Raw genomic sequence first — 26,077 nt, 5'->3', positions numbered from 1 at the left:
ACTATTTAGAGAAGGAGCCGTGGAGATTCCCTTAATAGGAGTCACTCAAAATTCATGGATGCTATGCAAAATAAATCAACGGCCTCCAGTGTGGGGGCAGCAGGAGAGGGAAGGAAGCTTTGGGGAGCAGGGGAGTGGGCGGGGCTCCAAGTGAATCAGAAAACAGCCTTAAATGTTTGTGTTTAACAGACTGCTTTTGCTTTAAGACTGTTTTTATCTTAACATTTGTGTGTGTGTTGGATTAGGTGAAGGAAATAATCACAAAACAACAGCAAAATGTTTCTTTTACGCTACTAAAAGGTGAGGAAAACAAGAAAATCACTGGAAATTTGTAAAATGTCATTTTGTCATTTTTACTTTACAAGAAATATTTTAAAAAGATATCAAAATCTAGATATAAGTAGTTCCAAGCATTTGAAAATGTAAAAAAGACATAGATTACCATTGGAAAGAATTACTTCAAACTGAATGACATGCAAACGAATAATAAGTATTTATTTGCCAGGTTTGTACATTTTGAGTGTTTATGTATCTAATTTTAGTTTATTTTGATTACAGTTACAAAAAACTAGTGAAATAAGTGAAATTGACTCATTTAAGGATAAAATATGAACAAAATGAGAATGTAATCATAGTGCAAAATTGGCCCATCTAAACAAATCCTCATCAAATCTAATATATGAAGTAATTTTTTTTAATAAAAGGCATTCACTGGCATTCAATTTGATTTATTTTTTACATACAGTTTTTCTATTGTGAAGTGTATGCAGCCAAATTCTTTTAACCCATTCTAATAATAATTCCTTTTTTCTAGATCCTAGCTCTTAATGAGACAGAAAAAATCTGGACTGTGCTGATATTGAGAAAAGCTTGTAAAGGTGTAGTGCAAGAAAAGTTCAAACAACTTCAAACCTGATCAAATATCTTCAATGTACAAAAACAAGATTTTAAATATTTGCCTGTGTCAAATAGTTTGCTGTGTACCGATAAATAGTATTGTTCATGGGTGTGTGCTAGTGTACATGCTGTATGTTTTCCCTAATTGAAGTATGTTTTAAAGTTATATTAAAATGGGTTCTGATTATTATTTTTAATATATTGTTTTATTTTATGAAGCTGGAATGAATTCTGAGCCAGGATCTTATTTCACATGTCAAATATTTCTAAAGTTGGACTTCACACTCCGGGATGCAAAGTTCACAGAGAGATATTGATCTTTTTTTATTCTTGAATTGAATTTCTCTTTTTCTAAATGTTTTTTTTTATGTTCATTTATCCCCCTATATTACATACAGAGTTGTAAGAAGCCTCTAAAAGTTTTAACTCAATCAGGTTAAAATGTGCTCAATGTTTGCTACAAAAGTTTCCTTTGTGTGACAACAATTTCCTCTCTAACAAAGGTCAATTCATTTGCCTTAATATTTGCACTTTTTAACATTTGTCACATCCAAATCAGGGCATACCTGCAAATATTAGAAAAATCAACATTTAACAAAGGCCAGGATAATAAATTAATAAGAAAGTCCATTATAATAAAAGACTTATGAATGTCCAATCTTTGTGACACTTATATTATAATTAGTTTGCACCATAACAGTGACAAACCAACTGCTGTTTGGCACAGAGGCATGCGTACACAGAGTGCCAAACTGCATTTTTCTTTCATTACGGATGCAGGTTTGGACTCACTTTTTTTCCTTTTTTCGCTACAGATAGTAAAGCCAACTCGATTGTATTTATTTGTATGTTTATTTGTGCTGTCTGGATGGTGTTGCTGTTTGTGCGTGGCTCTGAGGGCGCGTGTGACTGCGAAACAGCAGCACGGCTAACGGACTCGTCTGCTGCGTGGATGAAAAATCAAAGTGGTCCTTCTCATCATTAAACCATGGCTCTCCTGGTGGGAGCCTGAGGAGTGAGATAGAAACAGTGAGCGAGGGATCATAGTTGGCGCTGCGGGGGTACATGGTCTCTCCCTTTTCTACTTTGTGTAATGTAATTGTAAACTGTAATTTTCAGTTTATGTGTGGTTGTGACTACTTCAGACCACATCCTTTTTTTTTCTCATCATTTCCTTAAAGATGCATCTTTAGGAGCGAGTTCAGTTCACCAAACTGTGCATGCAGTGCACTGAATGACACACTCATACACAAGCTGGAAGATCTGTTGCTAATGAGCCCAGAGTGTGGTTAAAGCGTGGAGCCAGACCTGCTTCACAGTCAGACTGATGAGGGTTCAGGCAGGAGTCACGGCTCCTTTCTTCATTCCTCCGCCTCATCTTCAGAAAGCAGCATGTTACCACTCGCTGTCGTTATCAAAGCGGGCGCACGCTCACCTGAAGGTGATCCTCGTTCTTTAAGTATTGGGTGAGTCAGGCAGACTCAAACGGGAGTTGATGATGATCCCTGGAGTGTTATGATAGTCACAGAAACAGAGGAAATTCACTTTCCTCTGTTCAAGACAAGAAGTGGTTTACATTTCCTTTTGCATGTCAAAAGACTTTTCTAAAGTGCCTTTCACAGACAAAAAGATCAAAGATGATTGTCATTTTCCAGAAACTGACCAATTTTCCCCTGAATTTTCTCCCCTTCTCACTCCCCGTCCAGTCCCGGCCATGATCACCTCCTACCCTAACACCACTCTGGCCACGCAGGGAGAGGAGAAGCGGATGAGCTGCATAGCTCACGGGGAGAAACCCATCATGGTGCGCTGGGAGAAAGAGGAGCGCATCATCAACCCAGAGACCAGCCGCTATGTGGTCACTGTAAAAGAAGTGGCTGACGAAGTCATCTCCACGCTGGTGGTGAGTGTTTCGCCTCGTCCTGAGTGATGCTTTGGAGTTTTTGCCAATCCTCCTCACTTTGTAGGTTCATACAGTCAAGACACTAAGCAGTAGTGGGAAGTACAGAGGTATTTAGGCTTGTTCCCAGCTGTGCTGTCGACTCATAACCTTAAATGTGATGTCTTTTCTCTGCAGATTATGCCAACAGTTCGTGAAGACTCTGGATTCTTCTCCTGTCATGCTATCAACTCCTTTGGCGAGGATAGAGGCATCATACAGCTGACAGTGCAAGGTAGGCAATGCCTTCAACACATTCCAATTGGTCCGAATGTGGAACAAAACTTTGTCCAGGAGCTTTAAGAATCACCCTTGGTTCGTTTTTCTAATTGTCTATGTCCGTAACCTGCGGCTCCAGAGCTCCATGTGGCCCCTTTACCCCCCCCCCCCCCCCCCCCCCTTGTGGCTATTTGGTTAAAGAAAAATAAACCTTTTAATTTTTTAAAGTAGATGTACAAAAAAAAAGTAAGTAAGTGGGACATTAAAAATAAGGAAAGTGAACTAGCTCAAACAGCAAATCATGAGTTGAAATAAAACTTTTTGACAGATTTTTGTGCGCCATGTGCCACAGAAAATTAACTGGAAGTCAGTAAACACAACCAGAGTTAAGGCGCACCAGATTATAAGGCAGATTTTCTGTTTTTGAAAAAATTAAAGGATTTTAAGTGCGCCTTGTGGTTTACAAAATATGGTATACAAAATATGGTAAGGGTCACTTTATTAGGTCTGTCCAGTTCAGTCAGGGGTTATGACCTTTGGTCTGAGTCTGATCACAGGGTGGGATTATATAAATTCACTTCCTTCCACTCCCTTTCAAGCAATCTTTGATTCAATGTCTAATTATCCTAAGTTTGATACATCTTTGTATGAATGCATAACTGCTGATTGTATTGTTTTGTGTGTTACTCTTGCTTTGATTGCTTGAAATAAACCATTTCAAATTACATCACATCAAATCACATAATACCGGTTCACTTGTCTGGTCTGCAGGGATCTTTTTTTTCATACTTAATGTTCCTGTGTCTTCAGAACCCCCTGATCCTCCGGTGGTAGAGATCCGTGAGGTTAAAGATCGAACCATAGCTCTGCGCTGGACCATGGGCTTTGATGGCAACAGCCCAATCACAGGGTATGATATCGAGTGCAAGAACAAATCAGGTAAATGAATCAAATGGGGATCAAAATGGGATAATTGCACAAAAAATAATAACAAAGTACTTTTTTTTTCTTTTGTACTTCTAGCTTCATGGCTATCCGCTCAAGTAACCAAAGATGTGTCACCACAGTTAAACCAGGCAACTATAATTGATCTCCATCCTTCTTCCACTTACAACATTCGTATGATTGCCAAGAACATCATTGGCAACAGCAACCCCAGCAACGAGCTCACCATCACCACTGATGAAGCAGGTTGGTGAGCTTATCATGTTCAGGAAGCTCCCAGTGGCTATTCAGAAAAGACAGAGGGAATTCAAGTGATTCCAAGCTCTTTATTAAACTTTTGCATTTTTTAACTCTACAATGGAGGCTGAAAGGAAAACATCTGTTTTCTGGACCAAATGAAATCAGTCCAGTTTGCACTCTTCTGTTTAAACGTTTGTCAACTAGTTAGAATTTACCTGGGGAAATAATAAAGTGTTAATAAAGTTTTGTATCGAATGAATAGAAGTTTGGAAAAACACCTCTACTCTGTCTTCTAACATTTTTGATACACAGCTTTTATTTAGTCAAAAAAAGTATCAAAAATGTTCCTTTATAAAAAATGTTGTTGTTTCATTTCAAAATATTACATTGAATTTTTAAACTGGAAACATTGGTGGAACCAACCTGGGTTAATAAAGTGGAAAATGTAGCATTAGCACATTAAATGATCCTTAATGGGCAGAAATTAATCACTAAATATCAAGTTAAAGAAGTTCTTAGAAAAACCTTTCAAGTGTTTTGCCATCCTGCACATCAGTAGTAATATTAAGTGAGGCCATAATTTGCCATAAATTAAAAAACAAATCATTCCACTGTTGCGTTTTGAAAGGTCTAGTGTTCAGGTCTTCAGCATTGCCTGTAATACCTTCCTTTAGGACATTAAAGCAACTAAAAATATAGCATTCCTGGTCAAAATGTAGTGATGACGCTCTTGTATAATCTCTGACACTGTAAAGGGGAAATTGAATGAAGTTAAGGGTTTTATTTTCAATTGATGTTAAGTAAAGGGTGACACCTCTGAGGCAAATGAGTAAACAAGAAGAACCCAAATGTTCAGCAGGAACATTTTTATCTCAACATCACCATCTAGTGGAATTTGCCTGCCCCTGTTGTGCTGTTTTTTCCACAATGAGACAAATTGCCATAATGGTGAATGGTGGCTTCCTTACAGCTCCAGATGGGCCTCCACAAGATGTCACTCTGGACTCCACTTCGCCTCAGAGCATCAAAGTCTCCTGGAAGGTGACTTTTCAAACAATCCCTCTCCTCTATTCTGCTTTTACTGGTTTAAGATCCAACTGAGAGTATTTTTAAAAGAAAGGGATGGATAATAAGGCGTGTTCAGTTTATACATGATGTTTTTCTGACTGCTTTTTCTTCTTTCATCTTCTTTCTGAAGCCTCCCCTTAAGCACCTGCAGAACGGTGTGATACGTGGCTTCCAGGTAGGCTACAGGGAGTACAGCCCTGGTGGAAGCCATCAGTTTACCATTATCAGTGTGGATACAACAGGAGACACCACGGAGAGCATTGTTTTGGACAACCTGAAGAAGTTCACCCAGTACAGCGTGGTGGTTCAGGCTGCAAACAGAGCCGGCACAGGGCCGTCCTCACAGCAAGTGGTCGTCAAGACCCTGGAAGACGGTAAAGAGATGTTGAGTGTGGCTTCAGGTTACGCTATGCTTAGATCTGAAATGGGAAAAGCACTGTTTCATACAAGTATTTTTAAAGTTTTAAGGAAATCAGAGCATGCTGCAGAATTTTTTGAAGCTGAACGATTCAAGTGCTAACAGTCCAGAAAGCTATAGTAAGAGAAGCCCTCCACCTACTGGACATTATTATGAACTACAGTCTGTAGTTTAATGGCAACTTTACAAAAATAAAATCTGTAGTTAAGGTTAATGGATCGTAAAAATTGGGTATGATGTGGCCACCTGAAAAACATTTCACTGAGAAAACAATGAAATGAAACAGTGAATTTATGTTAAATGTCTCCCTTCATTTTTTTTTTTTTTTTAGATTATCTTTGAAACTTTTTAAGGATACACGACGTCCCAAATGTTTGCTTGTCAATGCAGAATTTAAATGTTCATTTAGATTTTCACTTGGGCCCTTTCCCTTAAACTTGGTGCTGCTTTTTTTTCTCTGCGGCAGTGCCGTCCCGTCCCCCAGAAAATGTCCTGGCCGTGGCCAAGTCTCCTGAGATAATCTCGCTGTCCTGGATGCCTCTTCCCAGAGAAGCTCTCAATGGGAATTTGCAGGGCTACCGAGTCATCTACTGGGCCAACCTACCTGATGGAGGTACAGACAAAAACACTTACATGCAATAAAGTTTACTTGATATTAAAGGAGGAACAGTTATTTTGTAAATTACAGCTATTTTGCTGCTGATGTTCCACCATCCAGCAGGGGAAGCTGTGGTTTTGCAAGAGAATATACCATTTTTTAACGAGGCTGTTTTTTCTGATGGCTTATTCAATCTGAACATTTCACGACAATGTTATGATACAATAAATGTCTATTTCTTTGTCAGAACTTGGTGAAATAAGAAATGTGACCACCGGTCAGCCGTCCCTGGAGTTGGATAGTTTGGAGAAGTACACCAACTACAGCATACAGGTCTTAGCCTTCACCAATGCTGGGGATGGAGTTCGCAGCGAACAGATCTACGTTCGCACCAAAGAGGATGGTACAGGAAACAGGAAGTGGCATCTCACGTTGCCTCTCATGAAAATCGACTCCAATGTGTGTGCATTGTTTGGCTCCACAGTTCCTGGTCCTCCTGCTGGAGTGAAGGCAGCAGCCTCCAGCAGCTCAGCTGTGTTTGTCTCTTGGCTCCCTCCCCTCAAACTTAACGGCATCATCAGGAAATACATTGTCTTCTGCTCCAACCTTCATCCAATGGTAACAGCATTTGTTTCCCCACTTTCTCCTCTTTCTTTCACCCTCTGTGGGCTGATATTTAAAAAAAAATATGAACAGCCAGAGTTCTGCACGTGGAATCTGGTTTGTCGTCTAATCATACATGTATTTCTCTTTGACTGGTTTGCAGGTGATGAGTGAGTTTGAGGCGTCTCCAGATATATATTTCTACAGGATCCCAAACTTGGCTCGAAACAGGCAGTACAGTATCTGGGTTGTGGCTGTGACGGCTGCAGGTCACGGCAACAACAGTGAGAAGATCACAGTGGAGCCGCTGGCCAAAGGTTTACAAATAAACTAGTTTTTGCCTTAAGTTTAGTGTTTGAACATTAAAAAAAATGGCACCAAGCTTTTCGTAAAAGCTCCTAGTCTCCCTTTCGCAGCGATAGATGGGTTTCTTTTGGTTGTTTTTACTTTTAAATGTTGTTTGCTGTGTTGTGCTGCTTCCAGCTCCAGCCAGGATCCTGACCTTTAACGGCACTGTTACCACTCCCTGGATGAAGGACATTGTGGTACCATGCAAAGCTGTTGGTGACCCTCCTCCCACCATCAAATGGGTCAAGGGAAAGTAAGTCCAAAACATTTCAGCGGCACAAAACACACACACACAAAAACTCAAGCTTCTTCTCTCCTTGGTTTCTTCAGCACCAATGGGACTCCCACTCCTGTCGTAGTGGATGGCCGCCGTAGCCTTCATGGTAATGGAAGCTTTATTATTCGTACAGTGAAAGCAGAGGATTCTGGGAATTATAGCTGTGTGGCCACCAACACCTGGGGGTCAGATGAGGTCACACTCAACCTGCAGGTCCAAGGTAAAAGATCCTTGATTCTTCCTTTGAAAAGGTAGATCGATTCGTTATCTATCTATCTATCTATCTATCTATCTATCTATCTATCTATCTATCTATCTATCTATCTATCTATCTATCTATCTATCTATCTATCTATCTGTCTGTCTGTCTGTCTGTCTGTCTGTCTGTCTGTCTGTCTGTCTGTCTGTCTGTCTGTCTGTCTGTCTGTCTGTCTGTCTGTCTGTCTGTCTGTCTGTCTGTCTGTCTGTCTGTCTGTCTGTCTGTTTATCTATCTATCTATCTATCTATTTACTTATCTATCTATCTCTAGCCACTAAAGTTCGCTCCATAACCGAAAAAAAGATCACCTATATAGAAAATGTAATCCTTTTGAGATGTACTCGAATAAAAAACATTTTCTGAACCATTTGTCTCTAGAAATGACACTCCCTGCAGCTCATAAATCAATGCAAAAGCAGCTACATCTTAGTTGTATAGTTGTATCAATAATATTGAAAAAATTTTTTAAAATTAATATAAAATATAATCCTAGACAACATTTTGTTTTTATTAATACATATAGTCCCTTAGCAATAGGTTCCCATTGGAAGAGAACAGGCCTTTAACAGTATATTTCTCACATTTCAATCACATTTCGATAAAAAAAGCACAAACTGACATGTCTAATACTTTTGTCTCAATCCAGGAGGTGACATAACAGCTGTAGTTTAGAAAAATCATTTGTAATTATTGCATTACCTGCACTGACAAGAATCCAGTCCAAAAATCTGAGATGAACTTTGACGACAAAAAAATCTTTGCGTGTGTTTTGTGTCGACAGTCCCTCCTGACCAGCCCCGGCTCACAGTTACCAAGACAACCACCACATCAATCACACTCTCATGGATACCTGGAGACAACGGAGGAAGCTCCATAAGGGGTGAAGCTGACACCGAAAACACACAAACAGCACACTGGAGGAACAGAAAGGAAGTGTAGCTCCTCAAATAATAGCTGAACAGGACTTCCAACTATAATAGAGGGGATTCATTTGCATCTTTGTAGTTGCTGTATCTTAATATTTTCAGCTCCATACTGATCTCACTTTATGATTCATGCTATTTTGATAACTTTTTGTACTTTTCAACTTTAGTTAAAAACAAAAACGGGAAAAAATTGATAAAAAATACATTTTTTAAAGCGCATGTTCCAGGCTTTCTGCTCTGTATGGAAGGCATTCAGATCTTTACATTACTATAATATTTCCTGTATAGTTTTGTTGGTGTGTATGATTTGTCAGTGAGTATAGCACCTGCTGTAACCTTTGTGCTATCCTAGGCACTTTAACATTAGGTCATCTAGACCCACTAGACAGTGTGCTGAACCTTTTTTCTTCAATGATTTGTGATCCTCACTGGTGTCCATGGATTACATGAAATCTTTCCACCTTTATCCACCTTTGTCATGGTAGGAATAACACATCAAAGTAAGGGTGGGGTCATCTAAGATAGCACAAGGGTTAAAGGTGCACAACAGAAATGGAAATAATTGCACTACCTCAACCAGCTCATTGTACTTGTTTTGCATTGTTCCTTTAAATAAAACATGATTATCTTTGGGGGGGAAAAACATAGTGTAACCTCCTGTTGTATCCCATGCTCTTGTACTCTGCTGGTCCAGTTCTGCTTGTTTCATCACCATACTCCCTCGTGTATCAATATCTGTTGGTAGAGGTCAGTGCTCACATTCTAAAAGCCAGATTAAAAAAGCAACAGGACAGATTAGGTGTGTTTAAGGGACAGATTAAAGCGTTCCATCTTAAGGACAGAGCAATCCCTTTGAGACTATTTGTGGTGATTCATCATCAACCCTCTTAATCTAGCAGCCCCTGTCTGCAGAGCTGTGGTCACGGTAGAAACTGTCTAAGATGCCATGTCTGTGACATTTGTTTCCACTCTCACAGCGTCATCCATCATCAAAATTCTCATTCCTGTTCCAGAGCCAACTATTGTCTATTTGCAGTAACCTGAAGGTGTGGTTGGTCACACAGTTCCATCTAATCTTTATGCTCAGCTGCTAACAGATTCAAATACAAATTATAGGCCAATCAAATGTATCGCCAAACTGCAGTTCTCCACTTTCGACTAAATAATGCAATTCGGCAGCGTAAAGAAAGTACTTTATTATTCCATTTATCACAAAAAAGAAGTACATATTGCTCTGACCGCATTGCTGTTTGGTTTACTAATACCTCCACGTTCTCCCTCCTCTCAGGTTACATCCTGCAGTACTCTGAAGATAACAGTGAGCAGTGGGGCAGTTTTCCCATCAGCCCTAGTGAGCGATCTTATCGTCTGGAGAACTTGAAGTGTGGAACATGGTACAAATTCACCCTGACTGCACAAAACGCAGTGGGACCAGGGCGCATCAGTGAGATAATTGAAGCAAAGACTCATGGGAAAGGTACCACAAATCTGTTTGACACATTTTTAGTGTTGCGCAAATAAAATAGATTTTATTGTGAACGGTCAGGCACACATACATTCATCCTATAAGCATGTCTTTATGAGGTATAATTATTTTGTTAAATGGGGAATTTGTTTGCTTCCAAGGTCTTAGCAACTAATTCAATACAGTTATATTCTTCTAAACTTAGGAAAAACACAGCTAAATATATTTTTTTGTATTCTTGTGAGGATTTTATAATGTTCTCTTGTCTTTTTTTCTCATCAGAGCCCCAGTTTGCCAAAGAACATGAACTCTTTACCAGCATCAACTCCACCAGAGCCAGGCTCAACCTGGCCGGTTGGAACAATGGTGGCTGTCCGATCACCTCCTTCATTCTGGAGTACAGAGCTGTGGACTCGCCCACCTGGACCACAGCTCAGCGCACGTCACTCACCAAGAGCTACATCCTGTACGACCTGCAGGAGGCGACGTGGTACGAGCTGCAGATGAAGGTCACCAACAGTGCCGGCTCAACGGAAAAACGGATTACCTTCGCCACTCTGAGTACTGATGGAAGTAAGTAGGGAACAAGAGGGGCCAGTAATGATTTGGATTGAAAATCATTTTCAATTATGAATGAAAACTTGGATAGAGTAACAAATTGTGTCAAAAATTGGTTTTACTTTATATTTTGACGATTCATAGTTCATTTTGAATGATCTGATTTACTGACCTAAAATGGATCCAGGACATCTTTAGCTAAAACATCGACCGGTGTGACTCAGAGAAAAATACCTGAATACTGAACATGTTTGGAAGTTTGCTAGATTCCTTGTATTTCTTGGAAGATAATCAAGTGTAAATTAAATATGTGTACAAACAAACAAGTAAACAAGAATCAATGTCAGATCCCTTCATACATTATAGTTTCATAAAGTTCAGCCCACTGTTGCTTTTCCACATCCAAATAATCCAAAGGGAACATTATTAGAATATTCTAGCACACTGGATGGTCACATGACTTTCTAAATTCAAAGTGTTTCCACACATTGGACTGGAATGATGGATCGATCATTTTTTACTGCATCACATGTGTGTTGTCCGCTGTGATGCCCTTGGTCGTTTTTACGTTATAGTAAAAAAAACGACTGCAATTCAGTCCAAATAGTATTTTCCAATATTGAGATATTAAATTCATTTTGAAATGACTTTATGAATGGTTTGGGTCAATTTGATTAACAACTTGCCACAAAGAGATCGATCTGGTTGGATCGAAGAATTATAATTCAATTTATCGATCAATCTTTGCAGCCCTAATATTTTTGTCATAGTTTTTAATTTTCTTTTACTTTATTGCCCTAAGATGCAAAATTACAGGCAAATAACATTACAAAGTAATGTGTTGAGAGTGGGGTTATTCTAATGAGTAAAAAAGAAAGAAAAAGACAAAAATGTAAAATTGGGGAAATATAAAGGTGTAGATTCAGGGATCCAAAAAAAAAAGTCCAAAAGAGAAGTCACTTCACCACCTTTTCACCAACTACAACTTTGAGCTGTAGTTGGGCAGTCGAACACTAATCTGTAGTGGATGGGCGGGGCCTAAACAAGTTTAGGGTAATGGTCTTTCTTTCAACCAACAATAAAACTAGCAGACATTGATCTTTGGTGGGTATAAATCTATAAGGAATGGCAGAGGATCTATGAATTTAGTAAAACATGAACAGAAGAAGTTTAAATCTAAAATATGAAACAGGTGTGACCTTCAGGGACACAATTCTAGTGTTGGCAGAGCAAGTGAAGGAGAAACGACCCCTGGAATCCCAATATATGGATTATCATTGTTAAAATGACACAAAGAATGAAAAAAGCTGAAATACGTTAATGTCATCAAGACCTACGGACACAACGTTTCCCTCTTATTCCACTCCACTGCTCCAGTGCTGCAGTTTCACTGTTTGTTACATGTCAAGAATTATTAAATGTTTTTACAATTTTACTAAACACTACAAGTAAAAAGACAACGACTGTGTGAAAAGGTAAAAATAGACCAGAAGGAAAACTAACAAGCAAAAAAAAACACAACTTTATATCATTGAACATTTTTATTTGGCTGCTTTATGGTAAATCAAAAGGATTTTAGTGAACGAATATACCTTATCATTTTATAAAATTCTTTTAAACAATGTAACATTATTAAAAATGCAAATTACTCAAAAATGCAAAAATGTTACTTTTAAATTTGTGATGTTGACAAGAAACACAAACTTAATAAGAAAAATGTCAAACAATTGAAATGATAATATTGATAAAAATCCATGAAATAATGTAAATTCTTAAATACCTTTTATAAGCAAGATTTTAGAGAATTTAAAATAAAGAAGTTTTGACTTTTTTTTAATCAGCAGAGATCCTAGAAGGCCATTCTAAAGGACATTTAGTTTAAAGCATGACAAGTTTATGCCACTTTATGTCAGTCAAGCGAAGGTGGTGTTCTTCTAATGGGAAGGAAAGGTTTCGAGGGGAACTCCAGACTCTTCTTTCGGGTTCTCGGGGGATTTTGGCTGAAAAGTGTGAGCTGCTTGTTAGATGGTTTTGAGTTGTTGCTCGTGTCTGAGGTGGGAGGTGGGTTGATGCTGTTGTCAGGTTGACAGGAGATCAATAGCTGACACCAGCACAGACTCAGCAGTCTCACAAAAACCTGGCACTCCAGCTAAAGTAGACAACACGCAACCCAGGAAAAAAACATGGAAGCAAATCACAAATAATATCATTCTTTTTTTTTTTACTTAAACTGCAGCACTTTTTGCCATTTTTTTCAACAAACAAATGCACTTTTGCTTATTTTTTATATGTAAACTGCAATAACTTTTCATTAAGATACTGTATTGATAGCAAAAAGATGAAAATAAAAGTATATGTTCCAATATAAACCTCAGCTAGATGCCTAGTAGTGTGAAGCCTCATACTGTAATGATAAAGGCTACCTGATCCCTCTGAATCCTGTTTCAGAGCAAACCCGAGCTGTAAGCAAACAACTTTGATGGGGGAGGAATTGGCTGGTATTTAGGGCTTTAGGTTGTCACTTGATCCAACTTGTGACCAGCTCAATCAAACCAATCCCTAGTGCTAGTATGAGACCTGTCAAGCAGAGCATTCATCTTTTTTATGCTGGCATTCATCACAAAGAGGCAATTATTTTTACGCTAAAAATGTTGGAACAATGAAGATGTTTTCAAAAGATGAACTCACAGAAGAGACAGTTGTTTCAATGTTGAGGTCTCACTCCGATCATCTTTACATCTATTGTAAAAGTGTTCCCAATTGAGCCCTTTCTAGCCAAAAAAAAAAAAAAATCTGAGCTGTTCTTGGACAAATTTGTTGCAGCGTGGAAGCAGAAATTCACCTCTGAGTTGTGGGTGGAGCAACCCCGCAACATATCCCTCCCATACTCAGAGTTTGGAGCAGGGAGCTTGTGACCTAATATGCTCTTTTTCAAACGTCATTTTTTTCGTCTGATCCAAGATCTGAAAAATTTAGAGCTTAATTATCCTCCATCATGAGAAAATTGTCACAAGCACATTTTAAAAACATGTTTTTTTTGGAGTGGGTTTTTAAATCCTAAAAAAAAGGTCAAATCTCTTCTTTTTTTTCTCTCTCTCTTTAAGGCACCATTCCTCCCTTGCTGAAAACAGGAGACCCCATCTCAGATAACATGTCAGGCAGTGGAGGTCTGAAGATGGTGGTGACCATCACCTCCATCCTCGTGGTGGCTGTGCTGGTCTTTATCATGCTGATGGTGCTGAAGAGGAGAAGGAGGGAACAAAGGCTTAAGAGACTCAGAGGTAAGTTTAAAGCACTGCTGTGTTTTATTGCGAGTTCAAGTTAACAAATAAAAGACCATGTTTCCTGCACAATGTAGTCCCATTTGTAGTCATTTGCTTCTTATTTGTAAGCAGGGGAAACTCGTTCATGGAGCTTTTTAAGTTGGGATCTTTGTCATTTCATTTAAAAATAAGGAAGTTGCGTTTTTGTGAGAGAAATCCTCCGTGTGTGTGAAGCATTTCTGCAGCTTGTTACGGAGCAACCTGAAGTGTTATGGTGTTAAACTGCCTCTTTGCTGACTTCACAGATGCCAAAAGCCTGGCAGAAATGCTGATGAGGTATGTATTCTTTATGTTGATTTGTGGGTACTCTTTTCCTATTAGCTGGAACGTAAATCACAGAGTAGCAAAGGGTCATGAAGTCTGTTCGTAAAAAATCAAATATATTGCATTTTCACTGTCTTCGCCTTCATAAAGATACTTATCAGTTTATGTGGAGATGAATTAGCACTTTTGTGGTAAACTGCAAAAGCTTGAGTAACGAATAGTTTTTCTTTTTTCCCCCTTATCTTCAGTAAGAACACCCGAACTCCCGACACAGTGAACAAGCAGCAGCAGACCTTACGAATGCACATAGACATCCCCAGAGCCCAGCTCCTGATTGAGGAGAGGGACACCATGGAGACAATTGGTAAGAACCTCAGAGACAGACGTGGACTTAAGCCTTAGTCTAATGCATTCGTACGAGGGATGACCTGTAAGGGCGTTGCAGGTTTTTGGTTGCCCAGAGCCCTTTGGGATTGTAGAGAGGAGTAGCTCCATCTTAAAGACCCACTTCTATAAAAATTGTGTTTCGGGTGTTTTTAACATGTTCTGTGAGAGTTTTCTTATGATGGAGGACATATTTGAAGAAAATTAATCTTAAAATTGCATTGCAAAGTATTTCTTTATTCAAATCATTGTGAATCGGAGTAGACAAAAAAATGCTGTAAAAGAGCTTATTTGTGATGGAAAATACTCTGGGTGGACCACAAGCTCCCTGCTCTGCTCCATTTTGATGCATCCACTTGTAGACAAATACATCCATGTACGACTTTGTTTTTTCTCATCTGAGCTGGAATCTGAATCCAAACTGTTCAGCTGGATAGCTCTGAAATTGCTCACCATTTTGTTGGACGGCTAATGTAAAGTTGGGGGTGTAAGGGGCCATTAATTAGGAAGTCAGAGAGCATTCTGTGTGGGCATTCAGGTGTCCTACATGCACTGGTATTTTTTTTGTTATTACTTTTCTTGTTAAGGAAATTTCCTAATTCAGAAAGAGTATATAAAATGGGATGTGAGGGTGGGCTAACTGCCCCAACAGTCCCATCCACAACTCAGAGGTGAATTTCTAATGAACCTGTGCTGCTCTGCAGAAACTACATTCTAGAAAAACGACACAGGTTATTTGATTTTGGCTAAAAACAGCATGATCATAAATAAATGACTACTGGGAACAATTTAAAAGTATTCTAAAAGGCGATCGGAGTGGAACTTGAATGGACATCGTGAAATTGGAATGCAGGATTATAGTATATGTGGTAAGAGTAACCAAAGTTACAAGCACTTATGACATACAGGTGATGCTGTCGTACAGTGACTTTATGCCAAACTCAAGCCATTACTAAGGTGCAAGTCCTGTCTCTTACTGACCGTGTGAAAATGCTGCACACACTGGGTGCAGGATTCCCACACAAACTATGCTCTGATTGTCTAATAACCTACTTTCAACAGTCTGGATACATGCTAGGAGCTCACACTTATCCATTAAACAGCACTAACGTTTGAAAAATACACATAATGTGTCTGCATCTCACCTACTTCTCCCTGACTTACCCTTGTGTTGTATAAGTGTTCACTACAACCTTTCACTAGCAGCAGGCCCATAGAAAAAATGTGCATGAAAATCTTGGGTCTACAGGTTCCCTGAGTGGCCTACAGTCTTTTCCTGCGGGCCATCTGCATTTCCTGTACAGTTTTTCTGCCCACAGACACGTGCAGTGCACTTGTGACTGAGGCTCCTACTGTAGCATAACACTCAAAACTTCTCTCCATCTCCCTTCTCCTACAGATGACAGGTCAACTGTCCTGTTGACAGATAATGACTTTGGAGAGACCACTAAGCAGAAGTCTTCCACAGTGACCCACACAGTTCACTATCAGTCTCTGTCTCAAGCCACCGGCCCACTGGTGGATGTGTCCGATGCCAGGCCTGGAACCAGTGAGTCCCACCACCGTTAGTGCTCAAAATTTTATTTCCTTCACTACTAACAGTGACTCGATTGTTGTTCTCTTTATGTTGTGTTACTAACAATACGATATGTGGAATCTGTACTGTAAAGCCTCATTTCCACTGAGCCGTACGGCATGGTCCGGTCCAGTTTAGAATGGTCCTGGCAATTCGGGTGAGGGTTTCCACTCGAAGTTGGACCATCACGGCGCATGCGGGGTGATGCCAACAACAACGTCAATGGAGGTCATCTAGCAGCAAATTTTTTCTGCTTGACTTTTTGTACTTTGGAGATACAATTCATTTCAAGTTGTTTGAGACAAGATTGCGGGTGGAGAAGAGGAATTTAGCTGCTTTTCTGGAGCTTTCTAATTTTTTAACAGTTGAGCAAACAGAATGGCGACACATGCCATGACTCCTATCATGACTCGGTCATGATAGGTGGTTGGCCCTGTGCCCAGGCTGGTTGACCCTGTCCTGGGGAGGGGTGTCTGGGGGGGGGGGTCCACTATCGGTACGGAACCTTGGAGCCTGACGAGAGTTCTCCAAGGGGCTGCCCTTGGGAGTGGGGGTCTGGGCTTGCTCCGGGGAGCAATGCTTTCTTGGCTCTTCTCTCATTGTGTGGGGTTGGGGGTGGGGCCTGGGAGTCAGTTAGCTCCACTGGTCTGTTCCATTTTTTGTATGGACCTACAACCGATGGGGACCCAAAAATGGTATGGTTGAGTCCGGCTTAATGGGTCCATTTTATAATGTAAATACCGCTCAGTGGAAACAAGGCATAATATTAAAGCATGACATTGTGTTCCAATAGCAATATTATTTTGTCTAACCCTTTACCACCGGAGCTGTACCTCTAGTGTTGACATTCTTTCAATTAATGTAACTCTTCAACTGTTTACACACTTGACATCATTCTAGTGGATTCTGAAGCAGAGAAACCCACTGAGATGCAACACTTTACAGTAAAGAAGTGCTTACCCATCGCCCTAAATCAGCTGATTCATGTTGATCGCGTGTGCAGTCGAGGAGTTGTGTTATGTCAAATAGAGTTTATTCTTTAGGTGTCACCAGCGACATCACCTGTGTTAAAGGGTTACTTGTGTTGCAGGCAAATTGCTTTATTGCTCTGTTAAAGGTCAAAACTGGTCTTTTACAACCTTCTGGTTGTATTCTTTATCGTGGACTAGAGTTTTGGTTCTTACAGTATGTGACCTGGGCCTGCCTTTGAGTGCTGAGTTTACAAAGACACAGCAGTCACAGGCAGAGCGGCCATCTGCCCTGTGGCGTTTGAGTTCCACCCAAGCCGAACGGACGAAGAGCGATATTTCCTCTGCCTGGTCCTGACATGCTCTCATCAATTTACCTGCTATGGTTGTGTCGCGAATTTTGAAACCTATGGGAACAAACCACATTTTTTTAAAGATGTAAAACACAAAAGAAAAAACAATAGACCTGCAGGAGTTCACACATGCGGACAGAAGAACAGAGTTCATTACAGTCCAACACAATTGCGCCAAGCAAGGGGCAATGATTGATTCACTCAGCAGCACCAAAGCATTGCTGACCCAGCACGTTTTTCCCTCTTTGCTCTTTGCCTGCAGCCTTCATCATTTCATCCCTACATTTCTGCTGATTAAATTACTGTCTGACTTACCAAGGTTAAAAGCACTCTAGCCCACTATCTCTAATCGTGTCTGTGTGTCTGGATCAGGCAGAATACAATTCTATTTTTCAATGAAGTTTAACGATTGCAGTCACTGTTTTCTCTTTGTTAAGTCGACAAAGCTGGCAGTCCTGCAGGATAACAGACATTTCAGAAATATAAAAAAAATAGTAATACTTTTTTTTTTAACTTAGCAACTTTGTTTAAATTTGATTTATTTTTCTCACTTCATAAGATGGCGGCACAGCCATGTCGGTTAACCAGTATTTTTTAGGCTTCACCTCAAATTTACCTTCTATTTTTATCAAAAGGCTTTTTATAGATCCTGGTGAGGGTTAAATATCATTTTTCCACCTGCTTACTGCACATATTTAAAAAAAAAAAAAAAAAAAAAAAAGGTGAATTGAGAGAAAAGTGGATAATTTTCCACCTTTACAACCTTCCCAGACCCCACTGCCAGACGCACTGCCAAAGCTGGTCCTGCCCCGGCGCGGAGCCGCTATGCCAGCCAATGGACTCTGAACCGGCCGCATCCCACCAGCTCCTCCCACACCCTGACCACCGACTGGAGACTCCCCACCCCACGAGCCACCGGATCGGTGGACAAAGAGAGTGACAGCTACAGCGTCAGCCCTTCACAAGACACAGGTGGAGGCTATTGGCTTGAATACATGCTTTTATTTTTGATTGTCTCTGGATTTTGTAGCTGAACCAAGCCCTGGGATTAAACTTCAAGCAGTAAAACCATTTATATTTAAAATCTTAATTTGAGATAGGGTGAAACAGTTTTAAGTTTCAACACCAAAAAGAAAAGAATATTTCCAAATATTGAAAATATCTAACACTGCTTTTTGTTAAAGGGTTTACTGTAAGTGTGGATGTATATGAAACCTGTGCTAAACAATAATTTTGTGTTTATCAGATCGTGCACGGAGCAGTATGGTGTCAACGGAGAGCGCATCCTCCACCTACGAGGAGCTGGCCAGAGCCTACGAACACGCCAAGATGGAGGAGCAGCTCCGCCACGCCAAGTTCACCATCACCGAGTGCTTCATCTCCGACACCTCATCGGAGCAGATGACCGCAGGGACCAACGATTACACCGACAGTCTGACCTCCAGCACGCCGTCTGAGTCAGGCATCTGTCGCTTTACTGCTTCCCCGCCCAAACCTCAGGACGTCAGCAGGGTCATGAACATGGCCGTTCCCAAGGCACACAGGCCAGGTGAGGAAAAGGAACTCAGTTCACTGGTTTGCATTTGTCCAAAACCAAATAGACTCCCCTGATTTTTCATCAAGAAAAAGGTTCATGAGTTTCTAGTAATGAATTTGGATTTGTTATAATAAATGCAGAGGATGTAACTTGGATGCATTGCAGACAGAAAAAAGATCAGCTTTCTATGGCAGTTCTGCTTTACAAAATATGTGTACAAATACTACACAATACTACCCACATCAGTAATACTAACACTACATAGAAAATGTTTATATTTTTTATAAATCAAGACATAAATCTGCAGTCCCTGTCATTATTTTGAAAGTCTGTCTGGAAGGTTTTTTTATCACAGTGCATTAACTTTTGGGCGACAGTCTTACCTTACACGACCCTGTTCCCCTTCAGGTAATAGCAGATCAGTTATCAGGTCTGGCACAGCGGGCTGCTGACCGCACACAAAGCACAGACTGTCCAAACAGAGAGACACCTTTCTCCCTGACACATGTTCACCGCTCATCCATCAACTCTCCTGCTGTCAGGCTATACTGTGTCTGAGGCTTTGGACTTGTCCTGTCTGAGGATCAGCAGGAACGGCCCGCGTGTGAGCGCAAGCACAAGCTGCCGTAGGACTTTCGGTTTGACCAGACAAGAGTGGAGGCCATCAGATATGCTTCTTGAGTTTCAAGCTTCTTTGTGTTGAGGTCGTCTGTACGCCGCAGAGCAGACATACATCAGCCACCGAGCAGGGAGACAGGGCAGCTGAAGGCTATCTGATAACCTGATCTGAAACTATTGTCCCTCATTACAAAACAACACTTTACTGTTACAGTGGAGTCATTTCACTGTAATGGCAAACTCCTAATCTTTTGGGCATCGCTCAACACTAAGACTAAAGTGTCAGTTTCACTGAGTATACAGTGCAAGTAGAAACTAACTATTTAAAAAGAATAAAAAACTAATGAAATACAAGTCTTTTTTGTAAACACAGTGATGAAAAGAAGATAGGTTTCCTTCAACAGAACCAGATCTTATAAAACAATATATATTTTTTTCAGTTGACTTTGTATTAAACATATAAAAATAGACTTTTGGTTACTCGTGACCAATTCTTCACATGCATATGGGAAATTTTTTAATCTAATATTCCACACAGAACAGATAATCAGAATAGGGGTTGGTGAGTAAATCATGTGAATCGAAACAGTCGACAAATCTGCAGCAATTGTGTGATGCCGTCATGTCAATAGGGACCAAACTCTCTGAGGAATGTTTCCAGTATCTTCTTGAATCTATGCCACAGAGGATAAAGACAGTTCTGAAGGTAGAAGGGGGTCCAACCCGGTACTAGCAAGGTGTACCTGTTAAAGTGGCGGATGAGTGTAGTTCCTATGTTTGGTTTGGACCTCTAAAGTGATGTGGGGGCAGCCTTACGAAGAGGAAATGGTCTATTGTTTATCTATATTTACGTCAAAGGACTTAAGGTGATCCCACCAGTGTTGTTGTTGAAAGATGAAAACAGGTTGTTATTTTACCTTACATGAATCCCCTGACAGCGTTGGTATGATAGTTAGATTTTATGAAAGTCTCCATCAGTTACTTCAATTGTTTTTTTTATTGGTACTTCAGGTGCTCTTGGCAAAAAGGACAAAAGTCTTCCAGAAAGAACCATGTAAAACTAATTTTTTCATTAAATATGAGGACAGGAGGATTGTTGTATGAACAACTGCTTTACTATTTTAAACCACATGGCACTCATTGATGAATTTACAGGCTGCATTTCTAATGATTCCCATGGAAACACCTGAATCTATATTTAATTAAACTCACATCACGTTTGCTGGCACAAATGGTACCTAAGATAAACAAATGACTCATTCTCCCTGTGAAACTAGGAATCCATTCTTTAAGGTCACATATTGGACTGAGTCTGCAGAAGCTCCTCATCAGTGCCCACAGGCCGGCCAAGAGGGTGACTCTGACGTGTGCATGTGTGGGTGAGCGGGCGAGTCGATGAGTGATGTTAGTTTCCCAGTGACAGCTTGTTGATCTTCTCCTGCGAGAGATGAACATCCCAGCAGCAACAGGAGAAATGTCTCTCACTATTCTGAAAGCAGAGCGTCACAGCAGGCCTCTAGATCCGCAAACCCAACAGGATAATGGCACAAACTCATTTGATTGGCAAAAAAGTCAGACCATTTAAAAGACAAAATACAAAATGCCATGTTTGTTGAGCACTTTTAAGATGGTAAAAAGAAAAAGCTGTACTCACTGACATCTACATTTTCTTTACAATTTCTCCAAATAACAGACCAAAGTGTTTTGTTTTACTGTCTGTGTCTCTTCCTTTGTTGACTTTTGTAATGTGTTGTCTTTGAAACAACACATTGATTTCAGGAGTAACCCTTAATAAAATAAACTGTAAGTGTACTACTTCTTACGAAGTCAACTGCGAATCAGTTTAGTACGTTTATTATAGACCATGTAAGTGTAATGTGGATAAATATACTAACTGAATACTTCTTCAGACTAAATTAGACATTTTTAAGTTTACAAAATATCCATAGTATATAAAATGCAAAAGTCAAGTACTGTATACTGGCTCACTTTAAGTACTTGTTGTAGTACTTGTAGTAAACATCCAACACAGCTTTATGCAGACAGAAAAGGTTGTAAATCATCAAGAAGAATGAAACATCTGAAGATTGAGACACTTTTCCTGTATGTGTTCCATAGAAAGGACGTCTTTGTGTAACTCTGAAATGTGTGCATTTTTAGGTAACATCATTTCTTTAAAAAAAAAAAAACTTTCAATTTCATTTTGTGGCATTTAAAACTATTAATTAGGCTTTGAACTGAATTAAATAACCTGGATGATTGGGAATCTTTTGATTAATAGTCAAAAGACAATTTTGTAATTAATTTGAAGCAATGATTAAATATGTAATTGCTGTTTTGACCACAACAGTATAGTTTTATGAAGGTGAATATACAGGTGTACAAAATTGACGCCATACAAAAGCTTATTAAATGTCAAAATTCCAGCAACTTTCACAAGTCATTAGAGGTCAAACTAGGAAATCCATGCAGCCTTTGATTTATTGTAGGAATGTGTTCTGTTCATATGAAGATGAAAAATCAAAATGATTATTACAGGTGAAATAAACATGAGTAATATTTAATAATCTTAGTACAAAAATGAGGTTAAGAAGGTTATGATCCAGTCCCCCCCCCCCCCCCCCCCCCCCCACAGTGGACTTTATTGTCTTAAGAATCATTGCTTTTGTTTGGCAAATATCCAAACTGCTGTGATTCTGAAATTTCAGAATTGACAAAGCCTTTTGGTTAAGAGGTGAAACGTCTGCAACTTTAAAAACCAAGTCCAGATGACAATCTTTAGCCCTTGTGCTATCCTAGGCACTTTAACATTGGGAGTTGGGTCATCTAGACCCACTAGACAGTGCTCTGAACCTTTTTTCTTCAATGATTTGTGATCTTCACTGGTGTCCATGAAATCTTTCCACCTTTATCCACCTTTGTCATGGCAGGGAGAAGACGTCAATGTAAGGGTGGTGTCATCTAAGATAGAACAAGGGTTAAACCCACTACTATGATGGAATCTACCTGGAAGAATGAGAGTCTTCATAGACATAGCAGTAGTAGTAGGGATAAGTATATATGGGGGCTGTAGATTTGATCAAGTAATGAGATTCATGAGAACATTTGTCATATTCAGCAGCTCTTTTCTCTGTTCTCTGTGTGTTTATTCATGTTTGTGCCCATAGAAGTTGGATTAAAAACCAACAGTTCCAGTTTGACTCCTATTCTTGCCTGTTGTTTTCCAGGAGGGGAGTTGGTCCATCTGCCACCCTACCTCCGCATGGACTTCCTGTTGAACCGTGGTGTGCCTCTACCAGCCCGAGGAGGCGGGGTTAGTAGCGCCAGTGGCAGCAGCAGTGGAGGAGGTGGTGGAGGGGCCGCAGGAACAAGCGGGAGCGCTGCTGGTGCTACAGGAGAAACAAGAGGTGGTGGGGGAGCCATGGGCCAGGCCATCCTTGAGCCGCAGAGAAGCCGTACCCTGAAGAGGCCACCTCCTATGGAGCCCACCCCAATGGAAGTGCCCTCTCCTCGGGACGTGCAGCAGTGGCAGCCAGGAACTGCTTCCACCCTCCCGCACAGGGATATCCGGGAGAGGGGAGAGGCCCGAGGTGAGGTTCGGGGAGACGCCCCCTCCTCGGGAGATCTAACCCAAGCACAGGCTGCCAAGCTCAGCACCTCCCAGGAGTCACTACTGGACTCCAGAGGACACCTGAAACAGAGCAACAACCCTTATGCCAAGTCTTACACTCTGGTATAACACTGGGACCCAGCAGACTGCTCCAGACTACAGGACCTCTGCAGACACAACCGAGGAGAAGGGTCAGGAGACAGACCACAGGCACAGGATGGACAGTTTCCCACAACAGAAATTGTTGTATATAGCGCCGTTTCTGACATGCGTCTCAAGTGGATGCTTTGATTTCGGACTAACTTTCTTTCTGTTACTCTGTTCTTTCTTACCTCTCTTGCTCTTCTCTGTTACTTTCACTCTTCTGGGTCACTCACAGCTCCTTCGGCTTCTTCTGATGGGTTTTCTCTCACAGTTTTTTATTTGATACCTGAGTATTCTTTTATGCTAAAGGGGACAAATTAAGAGGATTGCCAAAATGATTTATTTAAAAGTTGAGAAAGAGAAAAAAAAATACTATGAATTTATATTAAGGACAATTATAGTGATTATTATTATTATTGTATAAAAATGGAAAATATCTAAAAAATAAGAAGGGAAAAGGAGGATAACTGGAACAATCTGCAGGACTATATTGCTTTCTTAATTTATTTTTTTGTTTTTCATTGTTGCAGTGTAATGAAATATGTGACTGGAAAGAAAGCCAGGGATTTTTTCTTTCCTTTATTTTTAATTGGACTACAAAGAGCCAAGACGTGACGAGGAAAGGGATGCCGGACACAACCGCCAATGCTGACCAATCGTAATGTTTTTCAACCGTTCTGACAACTGCATGGCGACTGATCAAATGACAATACTTGGAATGGCTGGAAATCCCAAAAAAAAAAGAGAATTTTTGTCACACTAAGAAATTATACAATGTGAATATATATAAAGAGATCACTTTTATTTGTGGATATTATGGGGAAAATGATTTGGTTAATAAAGTCCTTAGTCCTGTTTGCACACATCTGAGTTTGATATGTGAAGTTTTACAAGTTTTACACCTGGGGAGTTTTCCTGAATTAAATTTGGCATGTTTGTTTCTCTACGAGTTTGTGGGGGAAAGAATTGAGTTTTAAAATATTTACTACACAATCTGAGAATTATAATATAGAGCTTTGAGTCAAATGTCTTTGGCACAAACCAGTACCTGGCCGGGGGACATTTGGTGCTGGGCTGCAGAGAAGAAAACTATGACCAACATTTTTTTCCTTTTTATTTATAATCTGATTTTGAAGGAAGTTTTATTTTGGAAAACTACTGTATTATCTCCATCACATTCCACTTATTCGTGACACATGTCAAGTTGCTCGATCTCGTGTCAAAATTCCATCCACTTTTTGCGCCGACCACTAAATTGAAATCCCCAAGTTAGCAAAGTTAAAAAAACATATTTGAAAAGTTTTTCTTACAGAAAAGATCCAGAGAGAAAACAGAAGAAGAGCCTTCAACTTCAAAATAAAATAAAGTTTCATTTACCAGACCAAAACCAGGAGTCTTTACTCTAAATATGGATTTATTTTTATTACAGTAGTTGTTCCCACACACCAAAATATTAATACATAATATTCAGCAGCCGGCTATCTGATGTTACAAGGATGCTGCTAATAAAGTTGCTTTACGGTTCATTCATTTTTGTCATTATATTTTTAAAAAATACTAGTTTTAGGGACTCTTTTCGCTCCTTTTCATCATATTTATCCATCGCACCTTGACAGTCAGATGACGTTGAAGTTGTTTTTTTAATTTTTTTAGCTTCCACTTTGACAGTTTAGGGTTAATGGAAACTCGATTCCACATTTTAATAGATCGTACACGAAATCTAGTGTACAAATAAAGTTTAAAGCAGCCGCAGATATTTTACAGAGGATGGAAATAAACTTTACTCACAAAAGTTAAGGATAACTGGAAGCTAAATGAAAATTCAGATGTCCACTTCAGCCTCGTACAGGCCAGTCAATGAAAATATTGTCTGACATTAACCCTTGTGCTATCTTAGATGACCCCACCCTTACATTGACGTGTTCTCCCTACCATGACAAAGGTGGATAAAGGTGGAAAGATTTCATGTAATCCATGGACACCAGTGAAGATCACAAATCATTGAAGGAAAAAGGTTCAGAGCACTGTCTAGTGGGTCTAGATGACCCAACTCCCAATGTTAAAGTGCCTAGGAAAGCACAAGGGTTAAACTGGTTAGTCAACTGGATCTGGATAGTCACTGATCTGATCAATGATTCACTCCTGCTGGGTTCGTTGGGTGGTCCAGCTCCTGGTATGTCAGGGAGTCCTTTGATTGGCCGGTGTCCCAATCTTATGTCACGGACCTGCAGTCAAAAAGATCTTTTCTAGAAAACTGCTGTTTTTCCGGCAGCATCTAGTTGACCATTCACTCCCACCTCGGCCGCAGACATTCCTGTTTTATGGCTGCATTCTTCAACTTCTATATAGTCATTTGAGCAGACGGTTCAGCACTAAGGACAGTCAAGGCTGCCCAAACACACATTTAGAAACTCTTATCTATTGAGAAAAGTTATAGTGTATGAAAAAATATGTAAGACCATAAAAATAAAAGATATTCCCGCATGGTGTATAAAATTATATGGAGTTTCTGGAGAATATTTCATCACATTTCATTGTTC

The 26,077-nt window shown here is 39.9% G+C and overlaps 1 protein-coding gene across 3 annotated transcripts in view; it reads left to right on the top strand.

Annotated features, from left to right (window-relative positions):
• Window positions 1–24,400, top strand: part of dscamb (Down syndrome cell adhesion molecule b) — a 147,830-nt gene extending 123,430 nt beyond the window's left edge. For 2 of the 3 annotated variants that reach the window (XM_078929611.1, XM_020708439.3), the window contains exons 12-33: window positions 2,604–2,800; window positions 2,975–3,071; window positions 3,866–3,994; window positions 4,079–4,246; window positions 5,211–5,281; window positions 5,439–5,682; window positions 6,193–6,339; window positions 6,572–6,727; window positions 6,809–6,942; window positions 7,091–7,244; window positions 7,411–7,528; window positions 7,606–7,772; window positions 8,593–8,691; window positions 10,026–10,214; window positions 10,485–10,775; window positions 13,865–14,041; window positions 14,329–14,359; window positions 14,596–14,711; window positions 16,131–16,295; window positions 18,400–18,600; window positions 18,875–19,177; window positions 23,011–24,400. In XM_078929611.1, the coding sequence (XP_078785737.1) occupies window positions 2,604–2,800; window positions 2,975–3,071; window positions 3,866–3,994; window positions 4,079–4,246; window positions 5,211–5,281; window positions 5,439–5,682; window positions 6,193–6,339; window positions 6,572–6,727; window positions 6,809–6,942; window positions 7,091–7,244; window positions 7,411–7,528; window positions 7,606–7,772; window positions 8,593–8,691; window positions 10,026–10,214; window positions 10,485–10,775; window positions 13,865–14,041; window positions 14,329–14,359; window positions 14,596–14,711; window positions 16,131–16,295; window positions 18,400–18,600; window positions 18,875–19,177; window positions 23,011–23,522 (3,866 nt within the window). In that variant the 3' untranslated portion in view covers window positions 23,523–24,400. The remainder of the gene's footprint in view (window positions 1–2,603; window positions 2,801–2,974; window positions 3,072–3,865; window positions 3,995–4,078; window positions 4,247–5,210; window positions 5,282–5,438; window positions 5,683–6,192; window positions 6,340–6,571; window positions 6,728–6,808; window positions 6,943–7,090; window positions 7,245–7,410; window positions 7,529–7,605; window positions 7,773–8,592; window positions 8,692–10,025; window positions 10,215–10,484; window positions 10,776–13,864; window positions 14,042–14,328; window positions 14,360–14,595; window positions 14,712–16,130; window positions 16,296–18,399; window positions 18,601–18,874; window positions 19,178–23,010) is intronic. The other variant, XM_078929612.1, reaches the window with a different exon arrangement.
• Window positions 24,401–26,077: the final 1,677 nt, after the last annotated feature.

The sequence above is a fragment of the Oryzias latipes genome, chromosome 13 (assembly GCF_053564925.1).
Source record: "Oryzias latipes strain Hd-rR chromosome 13, Olatipes_Hd-rR_3.1".
In the NCBI taxonomy this organism is placed as follows: domain Eukaryota; kingdom Metazoa; phylum Chordata; class Actinopteri; order Beloniformes; family Adrianichthyidae; genus Oryzias; species Oryzias latipes.
This window is presented reverse-complemented; position numbering and strand designations above follow the sequence as displayed.